This window comes from Patella vulgata, chromosome 3 (genome assembly GCF_932274485.2).
Source record: "Patella vulgata chromosome 3, xgPatVulg1.2, whole genome shotgun sequence".
Classification (NCBI taxonomy): domain Eukaryota; kingdom Metazoa; phylum Mollusca; class Gastropoda; family Patellidae; genus Patella; species Patella vulgata.
Genome location: NC_065881.2, coordinates 51,872,059 through 51,896,021, shown reverse-complemented (window position 1 = coordinate 51,896,021; position 23,963 = coordinate 51,872,059). Strand labels below are relative to the sequence as shown.

General features: G+C 34.8%; 1 protein-coding gene across 2 annotated transcripts; it reads left to right on the top strand.

Annotated features, from left to right (window-relative positions):
• The first annotated feature begins 342 nt into the window (after positions 1-342).
• LOC126816101 (metallophosphoesterase 1) lies at positions 343-22,108 on the top strand. 2 transcript variants are annotated; one of them, XM_050542299.2, is made up of 9 exons: positions 343-390; positions 5,830-6,187; positions 6,667-6,737; positions 7,022-7,163; positions 9,318-9,504; positions 11,974-12,054; positions 12,992-13,114; positions 13,537-13,677; positions 14,390-22,108. In XM_050542299.2, the coding sequence occupies exons 2-9, from the start codon at positions 5,910-5,912 to the stop codon at positions 14,543-14,545; spliced, it is 1,179 nt and encodes a 392-aa protein (XP_050398256.1). In that variant the 5' UTR covers positions 343-390; positions 5,830-5,909; the 3' UTR covers positions 14,546-22,108. The 2 variants fall into 2 exon arrangements, with proteins under 2 accessions (XP_050398256.1, XP_050398254.1); XM_050542297.2 differs by lacking the exon at positions 343-390 and adding an exon at positions 427-558.
• The last annotated feature ends 1,855 nt before the right edge of the window (positions 22,109-23,963 follow it).

Genomic DNA, 23,963 nt, shown 5'->3' with positions numbered 1-23,963 from the left:
ACAATCTATGTTTCAAATTACCCGCAATAATCTTTCTAAAGGTAATGATTATTCTTGGCAGATTGACAGAATGTTTGTAAACAACCACCTGTTTGGTTCGCATTAAAGTAGGATAGTCCATTTCATATATAGGTGGGGCGGTTATTTCTGCAAATGAAATATAAATTTGCCATAATATACTATATGATATTTAGTAAATTGTGTCAAATACATTTTTAGAATAACTGCTATTAAATATTTTTGATTCGAATACACAGAAACGATTATCATTGATCTTTAAAATACAAATTTGGTCCTGCTTTCAGTATCTGGAATGGACCTGTCCTTGATAACGGAAATCTCGCAAGATCCGAGAAATATGGCGGCGCCCATGGTTGTAAAATTATTAAGGTCAATAAAAATGTACTTTACTTTGAATAAACGAACATTCTACAAGACAAACTAAACTAAAGTCATGTAATGCAAGATAAGATATGCATTGTACTGAACACCCCGTTGTGGCGGCATATGGGTTTCTATTCTTAATTTGGTCATGAACCTTTTAACAAATTTTAATAGGTAAAAGAAGAAAAGGTCCATATGGCATATGTCAATTGTCATGAAAGACATGATGATTTGGTTTGTTCAGTTGTTGGGATGAAAATCACTGAATCAGTGCTTTGAAAGGCTTCTTACCTTCCTGTACAGTGATAGACCTTTATTTTAGTTTATATATTTTTTCCATTATCATAAACACAATTATTGATGATTTGCCTTTTCAGTTCGAGTTGACACTTCACTTCATTCCATGAAGTCGCGTGTCAGTCCCTGTGAACGCCTGAACAATATAAATGAACATCTTAGTGAGAAAATAAGACCTTGCTTACCTCGCTAGAGTCGTTAAGAGCGACACAACACGCTGTTAAAAAATACGCCTCCGTCTTCTAACCGACTTGCAGGACATCATTGAAAGGGTAACGCACAAATTTAAGAACTCGACCATATAAGATGAAACGAAATGTAGCGAGGTAAGCAAGGTCTTATTTTCTCACTAAGATGTTCATTTATATTGTTCAGGCGTTCACAGGACTGACACGCGAACGTTTAGCAGTAAAAAGTTGCCCAGTAAAATTGACTGGGAAACAAAATCTTGTCGACAAGGTTTCAATAGAAGAGTCCCTGAATGTAGAGGCCGAGTGTAATGAGACCTCATTCAGAGCTGAACTAGCTTTCCCCTTGTCAGTGGTACAATAGGACGTTAAAGACCACGTAAGATCAAAAATCTAAATTGCATTTATGTATAGCCCATGGTTACTATATCAACTTTACGGCAAGTTCACACCAATCTGATTAAAATTAAGTCCGCTGTTAACGTTTAAGTATCCGACACGCCAAAACGCTTTTCAATTACGACCTTAATCCGGTTGATTGGCTGGTGACGTCACAGGCACTACACATAGGATATACATTATCTATACAATATCTCACTGTCTGTACAATATAGCACTACCAATACACACGGCAACTGGACAAGCGTCTATTGACGGTCCAATTACCACGTGACTGGCCTAATCATAATCACCGGATTATCGTCTTTCATTGGTATAGATTAGACATTTGTGATTGGAATATTTTAGAGTGAATTTAAAATGCTGTATCATGCCGTAGATCAATTTAAGCTGCCTTTGTTTAAATAGGCCACGTGTCAAATGAAGATGACTCAAGAAATCAGCGCATTTACCGGTAATTTGGATAACCCCGTAATACTTGATATCCCAAACTTAAGTACAGAAATACAAATAGTGCCAGTCATCTGTCGATATATTCATTATTAGCTATATATAATAATAATAACCATTTCTATACATAACGAACAACTACAGTGAATATGGAATTTTCCGATGACTATGCATAACATGTACAATAGATCGCATTCATTTCTCTGCCAATCAACGCTTGGTATCTTATTATCATGTACCGTTCCATGTACTAGGGGTGTAGTAAATGAGGTTAAACTTCGCCGCGAAAATTGCACGGGATCATTCGTGCCGTTTGGTGAGTAATTAAACTGTCAATGCAATTGTAAAATACTTTTATTATAAAGAAGATAACCGATGTTAGACATTATAACCTAATCGTATCAAAAACGTTAATCCATCCATCAATTAAATGTTGTTTAAACGCCAATCAACAAATAATATGAGGCTACTTGATTACAAAAACTTTTAAACAACTTATTAGTAAAACTTAATTATTTTATACAATTAATGTGTGTGTGTATGATTCTACCATTAGTTCGTTCGTGAGGTATTACGCACACGTTCCACTTAGAGTGATGTCTTTGATCTGGCCGGCGTAAAAAAGATAATTACCTAATCAACATTCTTAATCCCACTAACACTCACTGCTTTGCCAACGTGTAAACTTTTATAGTCGGATTGATTAATTAATGACGGATATTAACGACACTACACTTTATGTGGAAAAGCGAAGTGCTCGCAGTAAAAAACACATAGCTGGACCCGTATATTATTTACATATTAAAAGTGTTCGTCCAATAAGTTCAATATTGTAAAAAATTAATTAAGAGTTCAAGACTTCAAAGTTTAAAAGTTGTAGGCACTCTAAATTGGATCTTAAATTAAAATGAATTACAAAACAAATTATTCCGTAGTCAATTGTTTTATTTAATTAGGGGGGTTAAGGAATCCTTCAGGCGTTAAAGAATACACACGCCGGCTGTACATAGGTAATTAAGGAATAAACATTCCGAATATGCATTCCGTCACTGGCGTCTGAGGGGATTAAGAGTGTTTTCGATAATTGGCAAAGTCGTTTTTACGGAAGGTCTATTTTTACGACTTTGAGTGAAGATAACTGAATTAATTTCAACCAGATTGGCGTGAACTTGCCGTAAAGTGGATATAGTAACCATTGGCTACACGTATCTCAAAGTTTCCAGGCCCATCTTATGTGCACTTTAAAGCCCATTTCATTTCATTCCTTGTTAGTGGTGCAACCGAGGCCCTGGTAAATAAAAGTACATTATATAAGCTATAGCTACCTGTCTGGATGGGAAGAAAGAATGGTCGCCAAACTGTTGGAAATTGGAAGAGTAGAAACTACATATGTAGTGCCAATATCAGAGCAAAAAATTTATGAAAGTCTTCATAAGCCTAGCTAGTTGGTGCAGAAAAGTAAAACATTTAAGCATCTTTTCATTTCACTCTTCAGTTTCCAGATTCGGTAGGCTCTTATAACCACTAAACTCTGTCCGGCAGGATAGTAGATGAACACCCTTTCTAGGTTTATTAATAGGATTTTATAGGACAAAATTGGAGATAAGGGCAGAAATTCTTGGGTAAAACTGTTTTTTTGTTGGATGTATTTTAAAGGGTGTCAGTTAACAAATCCACATACAAACTTGTCCACAAATGGGTCGTCCACAACCATTGGTTAAGTCGTCCACAGGGTATTAATTATGTCGTCCACAACTAATAGATCACTTGTACGCACGTTAATGTAAGGAATAAATAAGTTTAACTCATCGGTTGCTTTAATATTGTTTTATTTACCCCAAAATCTACAAGCTTAATTGACCAATGATAGCCGAGATTAGTTCACCAATGTTATTGTAATAAAGTAGCCCTGTATTGATTGGTGATTGGCGTTATGATTTTAGACATAATGAATACAAATCAATGATTTTCGACAACATTTAATTGACTTGATATGAAATCTGAATATAAATTATTCGATGAATAAACATTTGTGATTAGATTGGTTTATGATGTCTAACATCATTTATCTTCTTTATAAAAAGGTATTTTACAATTACATTGACAGCTTAATCACTCACCAAAAGACATCACGTTTTTATTATCCATGTCCATGAAGCCTGTGCCATTTTCGCATCAAATTTAACCTTAGTTACTACTACCAATGTATTTTGATATTTGTGGACGACTTACCTAGACTTTTTGTGTGGATGAGTTTGTTAGTGAATGAGTTAACTGGCATTCATTTTAAATCATTAAAGTTACAGGACCAGATTACATGTATGGCAGGGGGGTTGGATGGCCGAATGGTTAGCACGCGCGCGTTGTATCATACGGTCTGTCATTGAGTCAACTGGCGGGGTTTCGATTCCCTGGTTGTACGTGACAAGGAGTAGGGTTGCCTGTCCAACCTTGTGGGTTTTCTCCGGGTCCTCCGGTTTCCTCCCACTGCTAAAGACCCCTACGCGCAAGCGAATTATTGAAATAAAATTAAACCATATGTTAGTCCCGAAATGACCTAGTTTGTGTCGAGTGGACGTTAAACCCCATTTCTCTCTCTCTCTCTACATGTATGGCAAATGAGTACCGTAAAAGTATGTGAATCAAAGGCCAAAATGTATATACATGTAACTAACATAATAATATTTTTAAAAAAAACCCACCCACAATGGTTTCTCCATAAAAAAACACATCCAACAAAGTAATTTTCGAACAGTGACAACTGACCTTATGTGCTTATGCTACTACAAAACCGGTTGTTGTTAACTCATCATGTTGTCGTCCAGTATGTGAATGTGCACTTCCTTGATTCTAGTTGATATTGCCAACAAATTGTCATCCAATCACCATATTCTCACTTCTTATAGTAAGTTGCCACAACTCTATTCCAACCCATTCCCTGGAATATTGCTAGTCTGTTTTTCCTAAGACAAAAAACTAGAATTGTTAATAATTAAAGAAAATGATGCTAGTCAAGTTGGCTTGAAGATATATGTCTTCTGTCTTTGATTGTTATACTCTTTTTATAGGCCCACATTGAAATGTGGTTGTATATTGTACTCGCCCCTGTCCGTCGGTCTGGCGTCCACAATTGCTTGTGGACGCTCTAGAGGCTACAGTTAATATCTGATTGACTTTTAATTTATACACAGTGTTTAAGGTCATGAGACGAAGAAGCCTATTGATATTCAGCGATTTCCGATAATTACTGCCAGAGTTATGGCCCATGATCACTTTGGAAAATCTTGTGGATGCTCTAAAGGCCAAAGTTAATATCCGAATGACTTTAAATTTATACAGTGTTTAAGGTCATGAGACGAAGAAGCCTATTGATTTTCAGTGATTTCCGATAATTACTGCCAGAGTTATGGCTCTTGATCACTTTAAAAAATCTTGGGGACGCTCTGGAGGCCAAAGTTAATATCCGATTGACTTTAAATTTATACACAGTGTTTGAGGTCATGAGACAAAGAGGTCTATTGATTTTCAGCGATATTAGATAATTACTGCCAGAGTTATGGCCCTTGATCACTTCAAGGAATCTTGTGGACGCTCTAGAGGCCAATGTTAATATACGATTGATCTTAAATTTATACATAGTGTTTAAGGTCATGAGACGAAGAATCCTATTGATTTTCAACAATTTCTGATAATTACTGCCAAAGTTATGGCCCTTGATCACTTTGTGATGCTCTAAAGGCTAAAGTTATCATCCGATTGACTTCAGATTAATACACAGAGTTTAAGATCTTGAGACGAACAAGTTATATTGATTTTCAATGAATTTTTATGACTTGAACAACTAAATCCATGATATTAAAAGTTTTGTATACAAAACGTTAGCATGGGGCAGAACTTTATAAAAACCAAACAAATTCTAATGGTTTTCTGATAATAACTTCATGAGTTGTTGCTCTTAATCAGATTTTAGTGTATTATAAATGTTTCGTTACCGAAAAAAGTAAAAATATGCGACAACTCTTGTTGACTGCCCGGACGATTTAGCTGCTGTGGTTGTATGTTTCGTTGCCTGACAACCTATCTTTATATTTTCTTGTTCTTTTTTTCCCAGGAATATTGTCCAGAATAAAGTGAAATGAAAATACCTTATGATGTTCCTGAAGCATTCATTCTAGTTCAATGGATCTATAGATGATGGCATGGCCTTGTAAATTATCAGTCGTCATGTGTCATTATATACGAGGCAATCGTATAATACGATTCCTTGTTCTTGCTTTTAGTTTAGTTTTTTATTGTGAATATATACATTATTATGTGGTGTTGCTTCAGTGTACGTGGCCACAGGCAGGGACATATAGTTTTGATGGAACGCCTCTAGGACTAGAAAATAAACCATTAAAGGCTATGATATTAGCTGATACTCATTTATTAGGATTTAAGCAAGGTCACTGGTTTGATAAACTTAGAAGGTAAAATAACACTTCTTTTGATTATAGAATAGTGAGTTATTGCATGACATCTTGCATTAAAGTTATTCCCTGTTCAGAGAGTCAAATACTTCTATAATCATCATTCAAGGTTTACTACAAGGGAGCAGGTCCAAAAACATTGTAGAAGTGCACATAGCCAAACATACCCTCTGTGGTTGAGACGGCTGTAAAATGTTATTCAAATTCATAAATGATAACTTCCCAAAATTCTCTCATTTTTGTACACAAATTGATTAGTTTTTTCATGAAAATATCTCATTTTCAGAAAAAACTAATTAAAGGAAGATAAGCATGTATGTGGTCATCTGCCACCATTCACCCCTTGCCTAATATACTTATAGAAGTGTACCCTATTTTGCCTGTCAAATTACCATACAATATGCATATAGTTTTGATGTTTACCTCCCCTACATGTAACCAGTATATATATTTGTTTAATTCTTATTGCAATGTCTTAGGGAATGGCAAATGCAAAGGGCCTTTCAAACAGCTATGATGTTACACAGTCCTGACATAGTTTTTATTCTGGGTAAGTATTATCTATAAATCGCCAATGGTACCAGCTTTAAGTACATTTTTTTAAAATTAACACCTGTGGGGCATACTTAATTTGAACAACCTAAAAGTGCACTGCCTACTATCAAATTAATTCCAAATGTATTAGAAATATTGGTGCTTAGTTGTAATAACATTAAGTCTAACTAAGTTTACTTGGTAAAGCATGGATCCTGAAAATGAAATCCTTAGCATATTTTTACACTTCTAATTTGTGTGATAATTGTGAAATTATATTCTTTACCTTTCATTTGACAGGAGATCTATTAGATGAAGGAAAATGGTGTAATGATTCTGAGTTTGAATATCATGTAAAAAGATTTCATAAAATGTTTAGCAGTCCATATAAAACTGATGTGCAAGTGTTAGTTGGAAACCATGATATAGGCTTTCATTATATGTAAGTTTTATAAAACTAATACACAAAATATTTTGTTATAGATTATTTGGGTTAATTACAATAATCCACATTACACCTTGAAATATTATATCTAAACCTAAAAATAGCAGATATGAGTTTTGAAGAAAATGTGACAATTATGTTTCCTCAGTATGTGCATTTGCAATGAATAAATTTCACTGATTTGTCCCATGGAAACTGAAGCATATATAAGAAGATATTTGATGAAAAACGTCGAGTATCAGTTTAGTTCAATAAGACAAAGGGGGGCAGCATGGGGAAATGTTTGAGACTGTGGCGCATGCTAGAATCAATTTGATGTATATCTGAGCCATTGCATACCATACATTACCATTTGGTTAAGGGATTATGATTAGTTCTGAAGATCTGAGCATGAACATAGTTAGCTGCAATCAAGAACTAAATGACCTGTGAGTGAAGAAAAACAAAGGGTACCTGCCAAGTTTCATTCGATTCTGAAGAGGGGGCACATTTTCCGAAGGGAGGGCACATATAAATCCACACACACACACCACTACAACCTGGTAGGAAATCGCATTGGATTCGAGCGTTATCAACCATTTCCATTTTCTTTTGTTTTTGCATTTGGTGCCTCTGTTTTGTGTTGAGCTAACTATGAACAGTTTAATAAAAAAAACTATATTAAATTTAGTAAACAGACATCATAGACCAGGAGCTCAAGGAGGGGTCAACCTAGCTGAAAAGTGTACCAATTGTCTCCTATATGGTATCAATGCATGCATATCTGGTATCATCAGAATGTATTATGCCGTCGCCCCTGTCCTTCCGTCCGTCCGTCCACAATTTGTTTGTGGACACTCTACAGGTCACAATTTTCATCCGATTTTGACGAAACTTGAAATGTAGATCTATGACGAAACTTGAAATATAGGTCTGTCTCCAAATTGAAATGAAACTGCCCGACAAAATGTCCGCTCTTTGTACGCAAATTGTGTAAAAGTATGCAATATGAAAGTTGTGGCCCCTCTAGAGGTCACAATTTTTATCCGATTTTGATGAAACTTTAAACATATCTTTATATCCAAAAGATCTCTGTCCCTTTTGATATTTGTGCATTTCAGACCATAACTTTCTTGATTATTGCCCCTGATTGTACAAAAAATCCTGTTTGTTTTTAGCTTGTTCTCTATCCATCTCTTGCAAAATGTGGGCGTATTCTGCCTGCCACCGCTGGTTATCCAATTTTGATGAAACTTAAAATATATCTTTATATCCCAAATATCTCAGTCTCTTTCGATATTTGCCCATTTCAGACCATAACCTTCTGCATTTTGGCCCCTGATGGTACGAAAAGTTGCTTTTGTTTTTAGCTTGTTCTCTATTCCATCTCTTGCAAAATGTGTGCGTATCTTGCCTGGCAACCACTGGTTAACTTTTTAGACGACAGGAACAGTGCCCGCTAATCTGTCCTAGTTGGGGACCGTGGCATTTTGGGCGTGTCTGTTACCGGTAACCCACTGCACAAACTGTCTGGCAGTGGTCATTCATGATTTCTATGGTGGTACTGAATAACTGAACGACTCCAAAGCTGATTAGGTGGTACAGATTTCAGCTAATCTAGCCTGGCTATGGTCTGAAATTAGACAACTCTTGTCAGGGATACTCCACCACTAAAAATGTCTGGCAATTACATAGCTCTGTCAGGGGTACCCCACCACTAGAAATGTCTGTCAGTGTTGTTTTTGTAATACCTGAAGATGTACGGTGTACATCGCTGTACAATTTTCATGTTGTACACTTTTGAGCTAATCTAGCCTAGTTGTGGGGCATGGCATTTTGTCCGGATGGACGGACAGGGGCCACGGCATAATACATTCTAATGATACCAGATATACATGCATTGATACCATATAGGAGAAAATTGGAACACATTTCAGCTAGCTTGACCCTCCTGGGCTCCCGCTCTATAGGTCTTCCTTACTTTGTACACAGAGAGCTTGCCCTTTGACACGTGAGATTAACCCAATTCAGCACATTATCTTATGGAGTCATGCTCTTTTACAGAAATTCTACAGTTTAGTTGAAAGTAACATTGATTTAATAACAAAGATGTATATATCTCGCTTGATATGGTTTTTTTTTAAAAAAGTGTGTTTTTTTTCATAATTACAGGATGACTCATCACAAACATAAAAGATTTCAAAAGGGCTTTAATTCACCATCTGTTAAGATTATTCGGAAAAAAAAGAATATATTTATATTGTTAAATAGTATGTCATTTGAAGGTGATGAGTGTAATTTATGTAAAGAAGCTATGGGAGAATTAATGGAAGTAAAACGCCAACTAGAGTGTTCTCAGGTAATACTGCTGAAAGTTTTAACAAATGATTTTAATATTGACATTTGGGTTGTGTGGCTCAATGGTCTAACGATTGCACATTAGATCATAAGGTCTGTCATTGAGTCAAGTGTAGTGATTTGGGTTCCCAGCTTCTACATAACAAGCAGTAGATTGTGTCCTATTTAATTCAGGGGAGAGCAAAAACATTTTTGTCAACTCCACTTCACAAGGATACCAAAATAAACTTAAGGATGAATTTCCAAAAGGCAGTCCCAATAGTTATTATTGATTGGAGTTATATTAAAGGAAGTACAAAAAAAGTGGGCATATGTTGTTGTCAACCGTGTCCACTACTCCGTTCAAATAGTAAGAAGCTTTGAATCAAATTGGGTGAAACTTGCAGAGGTTTATTATTATATTCTAATTGAACTAGAATGTTCAAACTAGGTGTATGGCAGGGTATCGGGTTCACAATGCAATCTAGAGTAAAAAGCAGAAAGTCATCAGTAAAAAGTAGAAAATCTAAATTAAACGGGAAAATTCTTATCTAAAAGGGTATTTTTATGGTGAAAACCTATAAATTTATGTACTTAGTCTGCAGAAACATCAAGCTTTTCAACTTTCATGGTCATAATTTCTACTTTCTACTATCAACTTTTGACTTTTGACTTTCCGCTTTCTACTTTCTACTGTTAACTTTTAACTCTCGACTTTCCACTTCAGATTATCTACTCACGATTTTCTAAAGCAGATTTTCTCCAATACTATGGTGGCTGATAGTGGCCATGTAATTTTTCACAATTTTCATAACCCGTCAACACGACATAACGACAGTATTAGTGAGAGCATACGTCAAAGTAGACTTGGATATTAGTGACTTTTCACAAGCGTAAATTCCTGGTCCGCATCGCGTATCCGTATGGATTTTGCGTGTGACGTCATCAATGTGTGTGTATTTCTCATACGTGATACGGCACACGGATGCGGCAGCACGTATCGAACAGCTTTCATACGGAAAGGGTCCGTATAACATCGTCGTCTTTTTTTGCTACTTTTTATCGCCTTTTTTGCTACTTTTATACGCTGAAATGTTGTTGCATAGCGTTTTTATGAATCCATGTGTATCCTAGAATACGAAGGTGTATATTTGATGTGATTTTAACCATGATAAAGACGGGAATTTAATCATTATTTTTGATAAGTTTTTCTCGGTATTTTCATATTTTTCCTGTTTGTCTGCATGCTGAATGATCTACGTGCTAAATTTAGGGAGGTGGGACCATGCAAATCTGTAACTGATGTGATTCTACCGTAAAGGGGTATAAACTTTCTGAAATGAGTGAAACCAAAAATTGCTGTCGAGTCTAGGCATTTGTGGCTAGGCACTTGACTAGCACTGATGGTGATTTTGGTAGGTAACCGTCGTCATGTTGTAAGAGCTAAGCTCAACTAATCATACGTACGCGGCACGAACGTCTGTCAAAACTCTAAAACTACACTGACGCAACGTATCACGTATACAATATCATGGATGTGAAAGATTCCGCTTGCCAAAAGTCTATAATATCCAAGTCTACTTTGAGGTATTCTCTCACTAATACTGTCGTTATGTCGTGTTGACGGGTTATGAAAATGGCGAAAAATTACATGGCCACAATCAGCCACCATAGTATTGGAGAAAATCTGCGCTAGAAAATCGTGAGTAGAAAATCTGAAGTGGAAAGTCGAGAGTCAAAAGTTGACAGTAGAAAGTAGAAAGCCGAAAGTCAAAAGTTGATAGTAGAAAGTAGAAATTATGTCCATGAAAGTTGAAAAGCTTGATGTTTCTGCAGACTAAGTACATAGGGTGAGAATGATGAAACTCAGAGTATAGATTCATTAAATCAATACCTTGACTAAGTTCAATGATGAGAATTTTTTCTGCTTAGGCTAAGTAGCGATTAGCAATTTGATTGTTCAAGACTTTGGAACATACATAATATATGTTACAACTCTGCTTTTAATTGAGGCATAGATGTTCATTACTGACATTAGGTGAATATCTTGACTGAGTTCAATGATTAATATTTTCCGCTAAAGCTAAGCAGAGCTAAGGAATTTTATTTGTCGATGCCTTGGAACAAGATAACTTTGATTCTAACTGATGGAGGGTGATGAAACTTAAGTGTATAGTTTCACTACCAGGTACTTCAAAACCTTGACTGAATTCGATCGTGAACATTTTATGCCTAGACTAAGTACAGATAATCAGTTTGATTGCTCGACACTTTTCAAAAAAATAAATTTGCAATTTATTAGTATGTGTCATCTATTTATATTGGGATTGAGGCTGGGGACATCAGACTCACTGTTGGCTTGTTTAATATTTAAGATGGCTCCACCCCCAAATACAATATTGCCTGTTCCCCATCAATCACCAAATATATGTTTATGCCATTGTACTTTTTCAAATTTAAAAAAACTCAAAAACTTTCTTTTCTTTTCTAGAAAATATTAGCAGATGAAGCTAATCCTAATTACTGTAAAAAGTATAAACATTTGCCATATGTCCGTCCAATAATCTTACAGGTAATGTTAGATGTTTTTGGAGAAAAGAATCATTATGGGTTTACATTTGCATTGATTTTGAGTTACATTATATGATAAATATCAAGCAGTGTATATTATGGTTGTCAAATAGATAGGAGCCACACCTGGTTCAACCATAGTGTTGGTCATGAAAATTCTTCAAACTTTTCCAGTGTAGTTTCCTTCTGTCAGTGTTACAAGACAGTTTTCCTGTTAAGGAACAGAGTCTAGTTGTTCGGATGGCATGACAAACCAAGGACCTCTATACACATTGGTTTGCACGATCAAGGACACTTTACAATTGGAATTCGAAACAAGGGTATGTTGTTGCATTGATGTCCAGGCAAAATTTCCCTTATAGCACACTGCATGGTGTATACCCGTTAGCCCGTATGAGGCGAGTGGAGCAGAAAAGTAGGAGCCTGGTACTAATTTCTACATTTTAAAAATATATTTTCTTGACAATTGCAATCTTACAATAAATACATACATACAAACTATATTCAAACTACCAGGTTAAATATATTTGATGTCACAAACATTATATCTTATATATAGGATACATCGATCTAAAAATTAAATAATACATTATACTAATGCAGGTGCCACTATGAATGACAGATCAGACGATGTTGGGATTGGTGCCCTAGCAATGAGCACTGTAACACAACATGTAACAACAGCACATGTTCATAGAAAAAATGGCTAAACAGTAGTTGACTGTGTGTAATAATTAACTTTGTTAATTTTATGTGGGCTTATTAAGTAATTTGAGTGTATAATTTAATTTAAAAGAAATATTCATTATGATAAAACTAAGTTCTGTGTGGGTTGAATACATGTAGATGACCTGATTATGCTAGACAGTAACTATCTCTAATACCCGTCTCTTAGTATTATTGATGAATAATGTTTATAACTATCGGGATATTTGTAGCATTTTCCTATGTACAGACAGTCAGATGAAGAATGTACAACAGAGGATGCTGCACCTTTTAAAGACAAATCTATTCCTTTTAAACCAAAATATGATTGTCTTTCAGAAGATGCAACCAATTTGGTAAGAATCATATCATTTTCTTTTCTAGAATCCTTAAAAAGTAACAAGTTCAAATAAATGTTATTATTTGTTATTCTCTATTAAATAGAAAATAAATCTCAGAGAGATAACAAATATTCTCTGCATTAGTTACAGTGATTGATGGTGGGTTTCAGGCTTCCCTGGCATACTATATCTACTACTAGCTATTGTATGGAATCTCTCCTTTCTCAACTGAATAGGAATTTGATGTCTCAAAATGAATGCCTCTTGCATCACGACCTTAGAGAGACAGAATTGGGGTCACAGATTTTTGAATAGAATGTTGTTGGGTAGTGGCAAAGTACAGGCTGTGAGAAAGGCAGCTTAAAGCGCACTGTTGAGGGTTCATGTGGCAAATTTTAATCAAAATTTTTTGTTAAATATCTTATGTTTTTCTGTAGTTATTTGATTGGTTTAATCCTCGTCTTGTTGTAAGTGCACATACTCATCATGGCTGTTACAAAGTTCACCAAAATAACATTCCAGAATGGACAGTAGCTTCTTTTAGCTGGAGAAATAAAAATAATCCAACATTCTTGTTGGTATGTATTCAATAATACTTATATGTTTTATTAAAATGGAACCACAGTGGCTCAATGAGTAAGGTTTTTGCTTATTAACCAGGCAGAGCCTGGTTCGATACTGGTGTTGGTCGAGAAAATTCCACTGGATTTTTCATCAGGCTATCCCAGGCTATCCCTTAGTCAGTAGTGCAAGATAGAGTGCCTGGCATTTTGAATTCTATGAAGAGGAGGATAAGTGCCGCTTTCAGGGCAAAATTCTTCTCATAGCCACTGCATGGTGTATGCCCGTCTTCATTAGCCTAGTTGGTTCATTTCATTTCTTCCTGAAATTATTTTACTTTCCATCAGTTCATTGTCCACTGATATGACTGTGTATATATTGAAATGAAGAACTCTGGTGATATCCAGCCTTTTCTGATAATCACCAATAGTTGAGGCCTTTGATCTTGTGAACGCTCCAGTAATATGCTTGAAATTTATATGCATCATTTTATAGATTGATGAAAAAAGAAAACCTTTTGGTTATTGCCAGGTTTGATCTACTCTATTGTTAAGAGTAAGGAGGAAAAGTAAAATTTCTGCATTTCTGCTCTTCGTTAAAAAAAATTGTCTTCCTATCCAGCAATAGTGCCAAGAGCTTATACACTCATACAGTCACTTATGTCCATCCTCCTCCCAAAACTGTAATATTTTAAAAAAATGCTCAAAATTTTGTTGTTTAATATTTCAGACAACCATAAGTCCAACTGATTATGCTGTGAACCAGTGTTTTATGCCTCAGGAAACTACAGTTATAACCATTTATATATTTGGCTTTGTTTTTATTATATTAAGTTTTCTTATACAAAAAAAAGTCTCCAAATGCAGCTCAGAAAAAAATCGTTAAACTTTTATTTTATTTGCTGAGATTTCTTTCATCAATTCTCACACCTTAAGACTCAGTGCAATCTTTAACAATAACCTGCCAGCTGTGACATTATCAGGGAAACAATCAGCCATGCATTCACTGTTTTTAGAGTAAGAGCACCTGGTTTTGTTTATAAACAGTGACTGATAGTTACCCTCATAACGTCACAGCAACTGTTTTAATTTTAATTAAATTGCAAAATTATTTAAAATTTGGGTTCATCATTGTGGAAACTATTTTAAAGATTCTTTCCTGTGTACAAACTGTGTGATTTGATGATATATTTGGACTAAAACATATTCAAACTAATTAATCAATCAAAAATTTGGTTCAAATTCCTTTCCAAACTTTGTATTCGCTGGGAGATTCCTATAGCTAAAAATAAACTGTTGTTAGATGCCATGGCTGTCACCTTACTTCATTGTGGGAGTGTCCATTTTTCAGTATATATTTTTCATTACTTACTGTCCATTTACCATACATATTGAGTCCTAAGTGAATTCTTAATTCTTTTCTGTCAACTTCTTTTTCCACTGTTTAATTGCAGAGTCTTTTGTACATTGATACACATCAATATTCCCCAAACCACCTAACCATTTGGTCAAGAAATAACAACCACTCCCTCAGTCAAGCTAGCACACAATAAGCTGGCAGACAATGGCCAGGTTGCCAGCTACTGATACCCTGACATTTTTGCCCAGTGCATGCCCCGTGGGTGTTTTTTGGGTAATCCAGTATTTTTCTAGTAAGATTTGGTGTCTATACTTTCCATATATATACCAAATTTGCCATACTTTTATTGGAAATACGACCCGATAAATACTCTCAGGACAATGTATCTTTAACACTAAATAATGAATAAAATATAAAGAATCTTCTGCAGCTGGAATTCTTTAATTATTCTGCTAACCCGTAAGAACTTAGACTGGCCGAATATAGTGCTCCTGAGAGTGCCCTACACTATGTAGATATTGACTACCCTGGTGATGTTTTTCATAACAGTATATCCCTGTTCCCTAGCCGCCAGATTTATGACTCTGGAGTCACCAAGGTAGTTAATATCTACATGTATAAATGGTTAGAAACCATTTTAGAAATATGAAATTTTGATCTGCAGGTCGATCTCATGATTAATTCATACATCATAATGATATATTAATAGTGCAAGAGCTGATATCAAATGTTGAACTGTAGAATGAATGTTCAACTCTTATTCTTTTGTTTTAAAATACATATATTAACAATATGCATGAACTTATGACCAGACATCATACATGTAAGCATTAGTAAAATAAATTGAGAAAATGTTGCTGTATATAACAAATTAATCCCCTCAAGTTGTTGATGCCACCCCAAAGCAGACGAGATGAACAGGAACTGAAAATATTGTAATCCTCAAATCGCAATTGTCAGCTGAGTGACCTTTTGCAATTTTAACAAAACATTTCTATTTTTCAAGCATATAAATTCATTGTTACATCATGAAGAATTTTGATTGACCTACCATTTAAATTAATCACCATTGATTATGTTTATCCCCACCATGATGTAGGTGTTTTTATTTAGGTGAATGCCTTGACTGAGTTCAATGATGAGCAATTTTCACCAATGCTAAGCAGAGATAAACAATGTGATTGGTTAAGGCTAAGCAGAGATAAACAATTTGATTAAAATTTTGGAAAACATTAACTTTAATTCTAATTCTAATACCTTGACTAAGTTTGATAATGAGGACTTCCTGCTTATGCTAAGTAGCAAAGATTTAATTGGTATAGCCTTGGGAACACTATAACTCTGCTCTTAACTGCTATCTGAAGTAGAATGAATGTACAACTTGGCATAATTGTACATTAGGTAAATGTTTTGACGGAGTTAGATGATTAACATTTTCCACTACGGCTAAGCAGAGATAAGCAATTTGATTGTTTGGTGCTTTGATGACATGATAACTTTGATCTTAACTGAGGGGGAGTTATGAAGCATTGATGGAGTTGGATCATGAGCATTCACTGCTTAGGATAAGCAGGTGCATGTCCAGAAGGGGGAAGGGGGTAGGTCAGCTCATGCGGAGCCTTTCAAAGGATGATGATATATATAATTTAGATGCTCAGAACTGCACCCTACTTTATAGACAACATAAAAACATACTAAGATTAACGTATCTAGCAATAGATAAAATTTAACAAATGAGTTTCTTATTTTACAAATACTAGATTTTACAGCAATCAATAAAATGTTAATCAAATATAAATAATGGCATGCAGGTTATGTCATGATGAGAAATTTTAACAATCCTAGCTATAAGTAGATTGTACAAAGTATCATAATATTATATATAAAAGAAAATGTTAATTTATTACCTTAGATTGTATTATTAACAGCAATTAATTTATTAAGAATGCAAGAAAAATTTCAATATATTTTTCTCAGAGTTAAATGGAATGCCTTCTGGTGTTTGTTTTTGTAAATTATTGATTATTTTAGACTGAAAGAGATATTCTTACTTGTCTTAATATGTTGGATTGAACACTTATAGGATGCATTATGTTAGATTTAGATAAAGAGCTGACAGTTTTCGCTAGGAATATGTTGAAAATTTCAATCAAATTATTTCATTCTGAGTGGAGTAAAGACCGTTTGGAGAACCTTATTACGATATTAAACAAAGTCTTGATTGTCCATTTATAAATTAAATTATTTACTGGCAATTGTGTTTAAATCCATTGAAAATCAAAACCATTGGATGGTCTAGAGAGTTGATTATGGGCAAATGAAAGATCTGCTTTGGGGACAAGGAGTAGGGTTGCCTGTCCAACCTCATTTGTTTTTCTTCAGGTCCTCTAGTTTCTTCCCAGTGCTAAAGACCCCTACACACAAGCAAATTATTGAAATAAAATTGAACCATGTGTTAATCTCAAAATGACCTAGTTTGTGTCAAGTGGACATTAAACCCCATTTCTTTCTCTCTCTGCTTTAGGGAGATTTAGCTCTTACATAATGCATCTTAAAAATGTTGACATTAGATTGTGTGCTAAATTTAATGTTCATCAAATGATTCATTTATATTATATGTAAATTTTTATTATAAGTATAGAATCTTTAGAGATATTATTGTGTAGTATAGTTTTCTCTTTAAGCAGGTTAGTTTTAGAAAAATTTTGATTCTTATTTTTATTTTGAATATAGTATGTTTTGTAATTCAATTCATCTATTGTCTATGTAAGGTACTTATTCCGTTTCTATTAATATGAAATTATACATTCCCCATTTATATTTTTGGTATAGCATATAAATATAAACAGGTAAAATGTTATCTGTACAGTATGTAAACACCTGGTACTATAAACAATACAATCGAAAGTTGTATATATATACATTTATACTATAACACATACTTATGAAAGAACAAGTTATATTCATAGCATGGCTTTCATGAGTTAACCTTCGGCCTCGATGTTAAACCTGTTAACGAATGAAGCGTGCTATAAATGACTTGTAATTTTGACACCTACTCAACATGCTTGTTGTTACTGCACAGAAAACCCACCCCACTTCTCTATATGATTTCTACTAAAACTAGTGTAAACCAGCAAAAGAGTGCAATCAGATTGAACATGTCTAGTTATTGCAGAGTTAAGCTCCACCCAATCTACTAGAGGGAAAACAATCTGCTTATTCAACCAAAAGAACAATGGGAGATTTTGCCGTCCATGTTACAATTACTTAATACAGTAGACTCCAGTAGACCTATACTCTTCAAGTATAAATAATGGTTCTTTCATAAGTATGTGTTATAGTTTATAGCTCTATAGTATAGCCTCTAAAGGATTATATACATTTATGTTAGGATTTTAATATTTATGTACATGCAATAATGCAAAATAGAAAAAGGTGATGGTGTTTAATATAGTACAGTCATTTTATTGTGATATTATTTGCAGGTCTGTAAAACAAGTGCCTAAAGGTTTCCATTTCCATTTTATGTTGTACCTTATGGAAATTTGACAGAATAAAAACTTATTTAAAATAAAGTACACCTTGTAGTTGTCTATAGTTAAGGCATAATTTAATGTTTAGTGTTAAAGTTGCCTAGATCATATTTTTTACCGTTTAGTATCCAATTTGACATTGAACTTCAAGTAGACAATGCTTTAGTATTTTATATCTGTTTAGGTTGCAGAAAGCATTTACATAAATAGTGTCAAACTTTACATCTGCAAAGTTACATAATTAGCCAGCCATAATAAAATGTATGTAAATACAGATTTTTGTCATACTTTATCTTTTATCTGCTATGATATTCTTTATAATAATTACTGCTAGGAAATAGTTATTTTTGATCTTTTTTGTGACTTTTTGATCTATTTTGTGTTGCTGAAAATGCATATGTTTTTGAAAACATAATACATGTTTTGTCATTAATTAATGCAAATGGGGTTTTATATTGCCCCTCCCGCCTCGGCCTCGTACGTTGGTCTGTCGTCTACAATTTCTTGTGAACACGCTACAGACTACATTTATCATCTGATTGTTTTGAAATTGATATATTTTGTTTGCATTAGTGAAATAAAAAATCCTATTTAATGTCAATAATTTCCGTTAATTTCTTCTGAAGTTATGGCCCTTGTTTCACTTTGTTGCATCTTGTGAACACTCTGACATATGTATGAGTTTTATATGCATCATTTAAATTAGTGAAACGAAGAAGTCTATTGAAATTCAGCAATTGCCGTCAATTACTTTCTAGAGTTATGGCACTTGTTTCACTTTGTTGAACCTTGTGAATGCTCGAACGACAAAAGTTATCGTCCGATTTTAACATATTTAAAAATAATGGTAACTTATCAAGGAATAAATTATGAAAAAGAAAAGTTATAAATATCCATTTCTAAAAATGAGAATGTTATGAGAATGTAACTGTCCCAAAGCCTTTCCACTTAAAGATGTAAGATTTAGATAAAGATATAATGTAAAATGAAAATATTGAAAATTTCATTCAAATTACTTCATTCTGAGTCAAGTTAACAAGATGTGTGCATAGTGGTAAACAGGGCACTAGTATATTCGAAATTTAGCCTTGTTTTCCCGTTTTTAAATTAAATTTTTGAAATGCGAACCGTTCTAATCTAGTTACAATCTCATGTATCCAATGCCACTGAGAGTTGATTATGGTCTTGTTTTGTTAATAAATGTCTAATTAATAGTTTATATAACATTTCAGGCCTAAAGAAAGACCTGCAAAAGGCAGATTTATCTCTTGCATAAGGTATGTTTAACTGAGGGAAACGGCCCTAACAGCAAGTCTGGGATTCCTTATTTAGCTTCCAAAAATAAATGATTTCAATACTGCAGTTTGAATATAGTTTTCTTGCATTCTTTTGTAATAAAACTGTCATATTTTATTATTAAATCTGATCTCTTTATTTATTGGGTTGGTTTTGTTATATATATATGTATGTCTGGTTATGCTACCTTGATATTTGCTCATTAATATCATTTAACAAAGTTGTTTTATTTAATAAATTCATGTGCCTTTAGTATATTAAATGTTTTATATTATATTCTATGTTCACCTGTTAAATGTTATCTAGTTTAGTCCCAAAAATCTGCAGTACGGGGGTAATGGGAAAACTCAGAGCTTGTGGCTAATCCCAGATGAAAATTATGGATCTAACCCATCACTTGACATGGGTGACAGACTTTGTGATCTGCAGGATTATATTTTACAATCTTTTTTTTAATATAGTAGACCCATGACTTTATGAATAAGTCTGAAGTTTGCAAGTACTATTCCATTCAAAGACTTTTTGTATTCATTCATACTGTTTACAGATGTTAGTTTATCTTTGAACACATTCTATTAGTCCTGCTTTCGATGTACGCTACGTCGGCGAAAAAGTCGGTCAAATGGGAGTGTTTTTCTGTAAGCGACTTTTTCGCTGGCGGTTTGTTTGTTTTTTCGCATGAAGTGTGCGTTTCTGCGCGTGTTTTTGCCGGTAATATTATATGCAACGGCATTTGACCGACTTTTTTCCTGGCGAAAACGCGTACATGGAAAATGAATCTTAAGTGTTAACTAGGAAGCGATCGTGGACCCAGATGGTCGATACGGACCAATTTGCGTACCGAAGATGCCAAAATTGCTTGAATTTTACTTTACATTCAATGTCCGAAATGATATTTGAAAGCACCTTTCGTTGCATATAATCAAAGAACAACGATTGTCTGGTGACGCACTACACACATGTTGTGTTGTCCCCCGGTTATCGAAGAAAGCAGGGAACTATTAAAATGGGTTCGTCGGTCGGTCTGTCTGTCTGTCTGTCCGTCACACTTTTTGGGACACAATAACTCCCTTTCTAATTGCGCTAGAATGTTCAAACTTGGTGTAGGTGTTTATTAATAGGTCAATACCTTGATGGAGTTCGGAGATAAGCAATTTGATTGGTTGAAGCTTTGGGACACGGTAACTTTAGTTCTAATTAAGTGAGAGGGATGGAACTTTGTGTATAGTTTCATTACATCAATACCTTGACTAAGTTCGATAATGGGCATTTTCTGCTCAGGGTAAGCAGAGCGATAAGCAATTTGATTGGCCAAGATTTTGGAACACAATAACTCTCCTTCTAATTGAGCTAGAATGTTCAAACTTGGTGTAGGTGTTTATTGGGTCGATGCCTTGATGGAGTTCGAAGATGAGCATTTTCTGCTTAGGGTAAGCATAGATAAACAATTTGATTGGTTGATGCTTTGGGACATGATAACTTTAGTTCTAATTAAGTGAGAGTGGGGACAATTGGTGTATAGCTTTATTACATCAATACCATGACTATGTTCGATAATGAACATTTTCTGCTGAGGGTAAGCAGAGCGATAAGCAATTTGATTGGTCGAGACTTTGGAACACAATAACTCCCCTTCTAATTGAGGTATAGAATGTTCAAACTTGGTGTAGGCATTCATTAGGTGAATCCCTTGATGGAGTTCGGTGATGAACATTACGGTAGGCAGAGATAAGCAATCTAATTGGTTGATAATGAAGTGAGAGCGATGAAACTCTGAATATAGATAGATTCATTATATAATTACCTTGACTAAGTTCGATTGTGCGAATTTTCTGCCTGGGCTAAGGAGCGATAAGCAATTTTATTGGTCAAGACTTTGGAACATAAAAACTCTGCTTTTAATTGAGGTAGAATGTTTAAACCTGATGTAGATGTCTTGACTGACTTCAATGATTAACATTTCAAGCTAAAGCTAAGCAGAGCTAATCAATTTCATTGGTCGATGCTTTGGGACAAGATAATCTTGATAGAGCGTGATGAAACTTAGTGTGTAGTTTGATTGCTCGATACTTTTGAAAAAAATAAATGTGCGATTAATTAATGTGTCATCTATTTATTTTGGGATTTCGGCGGGGGACATCAGCCTCACTGTTGGCTTGTTTCTACTAGGTCATCTCCATATCGCATATACGAATAAGATAATTAGCTACGGCGTATTATGTAGTATGGACCATTTGATTAAAGTTATATAATTTTTTTATGTTTTCGAACTTTTGTACTAAGACTCCTTCTAGGAGTCACATTGGTGTTGGCCGAGAAAGTTCACCGGGATTTTCCAGCATGTTTTCTCCTAGTTCCTTTCGACCTAACTTTTTCCTTGTCAGTGGTGTAAAGAGGAGGGTCTGGAATTGAACAGCGTCTAGTCGTCCGGGTGGGATTAAAAACGAAGGCCACTTGTCCACGTTGAGGTTGGAATTTGTGGCTCACTAACTAGGAGGTATGTGTTTTAATCCTGGTGTTATCAAAGAAAATTCTTATGGATTTTCGAGCCTGGTTTCCCCTAGATAACAAACCTCATCTGTCAACCCTCCGTGTTTCGAGATAAGAGATGGTGCTTAAGTTCCACGTAACGTAGCAAAGCCCAACGCAAATCACATAGGGACTCAGTAAGCAAAATTGACAATACTTTTCATCAAAACAACGATTGATTATTGTTATGTATAATATTTCTGCCACATCCAACTACAATTAAGCATATAATCCTACCTGAAACGGGTATTAATCATCATATTTAAAATCGAAGCGTTAAGCCGTTACTAGGAAAGCCATTTTTAACGGGAGATGTATGTCGGATAAAAACAATGCTTCATTAATTTAAACGCGAATATTTGGAGTTAAGCGATAGATGTGCCACTACATTGGCCCCTGTAAGTTTAATTAGTCATAATAGTATACAATTATCTTATTTTTAAGATGTTACAAGCATTAATAAATAAATTGAATTTGCCACTTGGAACTGAGCCCAATCGTAGCTTAATACAAGCACATCAGTATATCTCAACGTTTTTAACTACATTCTCGTAGTTAGGTTTCCCCTTTTTAGCTGTGCATGACAGAGGTCGTGGGAAGGAAAATAGTCTAGTCCTTCGGATTGGACATAAGAGAGAGAGAAACGAGGAGTAGCGTCCACGCGACACAAACTATGTCACTTTGGGACTAACATAAGGTTCAATTCTATTTCATTAATTCGTGGGGGTTTTTTTTAGCAGTGGGGGGAAACCGGAGGACTCGAAAAAATCCCACGAGGTTGGACAGAAGACCCTACCCCTTGTCACGTACAAGCATGGAATCCAAACCACGCCACTTGACTCAATGGCAGACCTAATTATGCAACGCACACGCGTTACCCCCCCCCCCCTTCCCTGGGCAGAAGACGATGTCTAACCATGTGTGCACCTCATAACAGGTCAGTGTTGCAATCTATCTGATCTAACCCTACGAATGTGGATCCAAGATTAATTGTCAAATTTAAATTTCATTTTACAAAAACAAAACGCCTGTTAAATAGTATTTACAGCTATACATATTTATAATAATACAAGTTCTTGTCATATGCGACTTTATGATACAAACTATATTGCAAGTAACCATGAATTTACTCTTTACAATGTGGTATTCTTTTCTTTTCCCTGTTCGCAATACCATTTGGAAGGAGAGGAGGTGGACCCAGCACCCGGTTTAGTTTTCTTTCTTATGTTTTCGTAGTTACAAAGAAGGGCACTGGACATTTTTGCAAGTAAAATAGCAAACATACAATATGGCCTACATAAATCAGTAAATAAAAAAACCGCAAATCAAAACTTTATACCGTACTAATAATAAACAATGTGAATGTCGAAAAGCGCCACAGCAAAGTGTTTCATAAAGACTCGAAATGAAATATCAATCATTGAAAACAGGTACCAAATAGCTTCCTTACTGGTGCGATTTCATTTGAAACACAAGGAGCCAAGTCAAGCTACATAGTCGGTGCTGCGAACATGATGCACATATTTGTTGAAGTAAAGAAAAGGGGAACATGATGATAATAAACTATAGAACACCTGTTTATA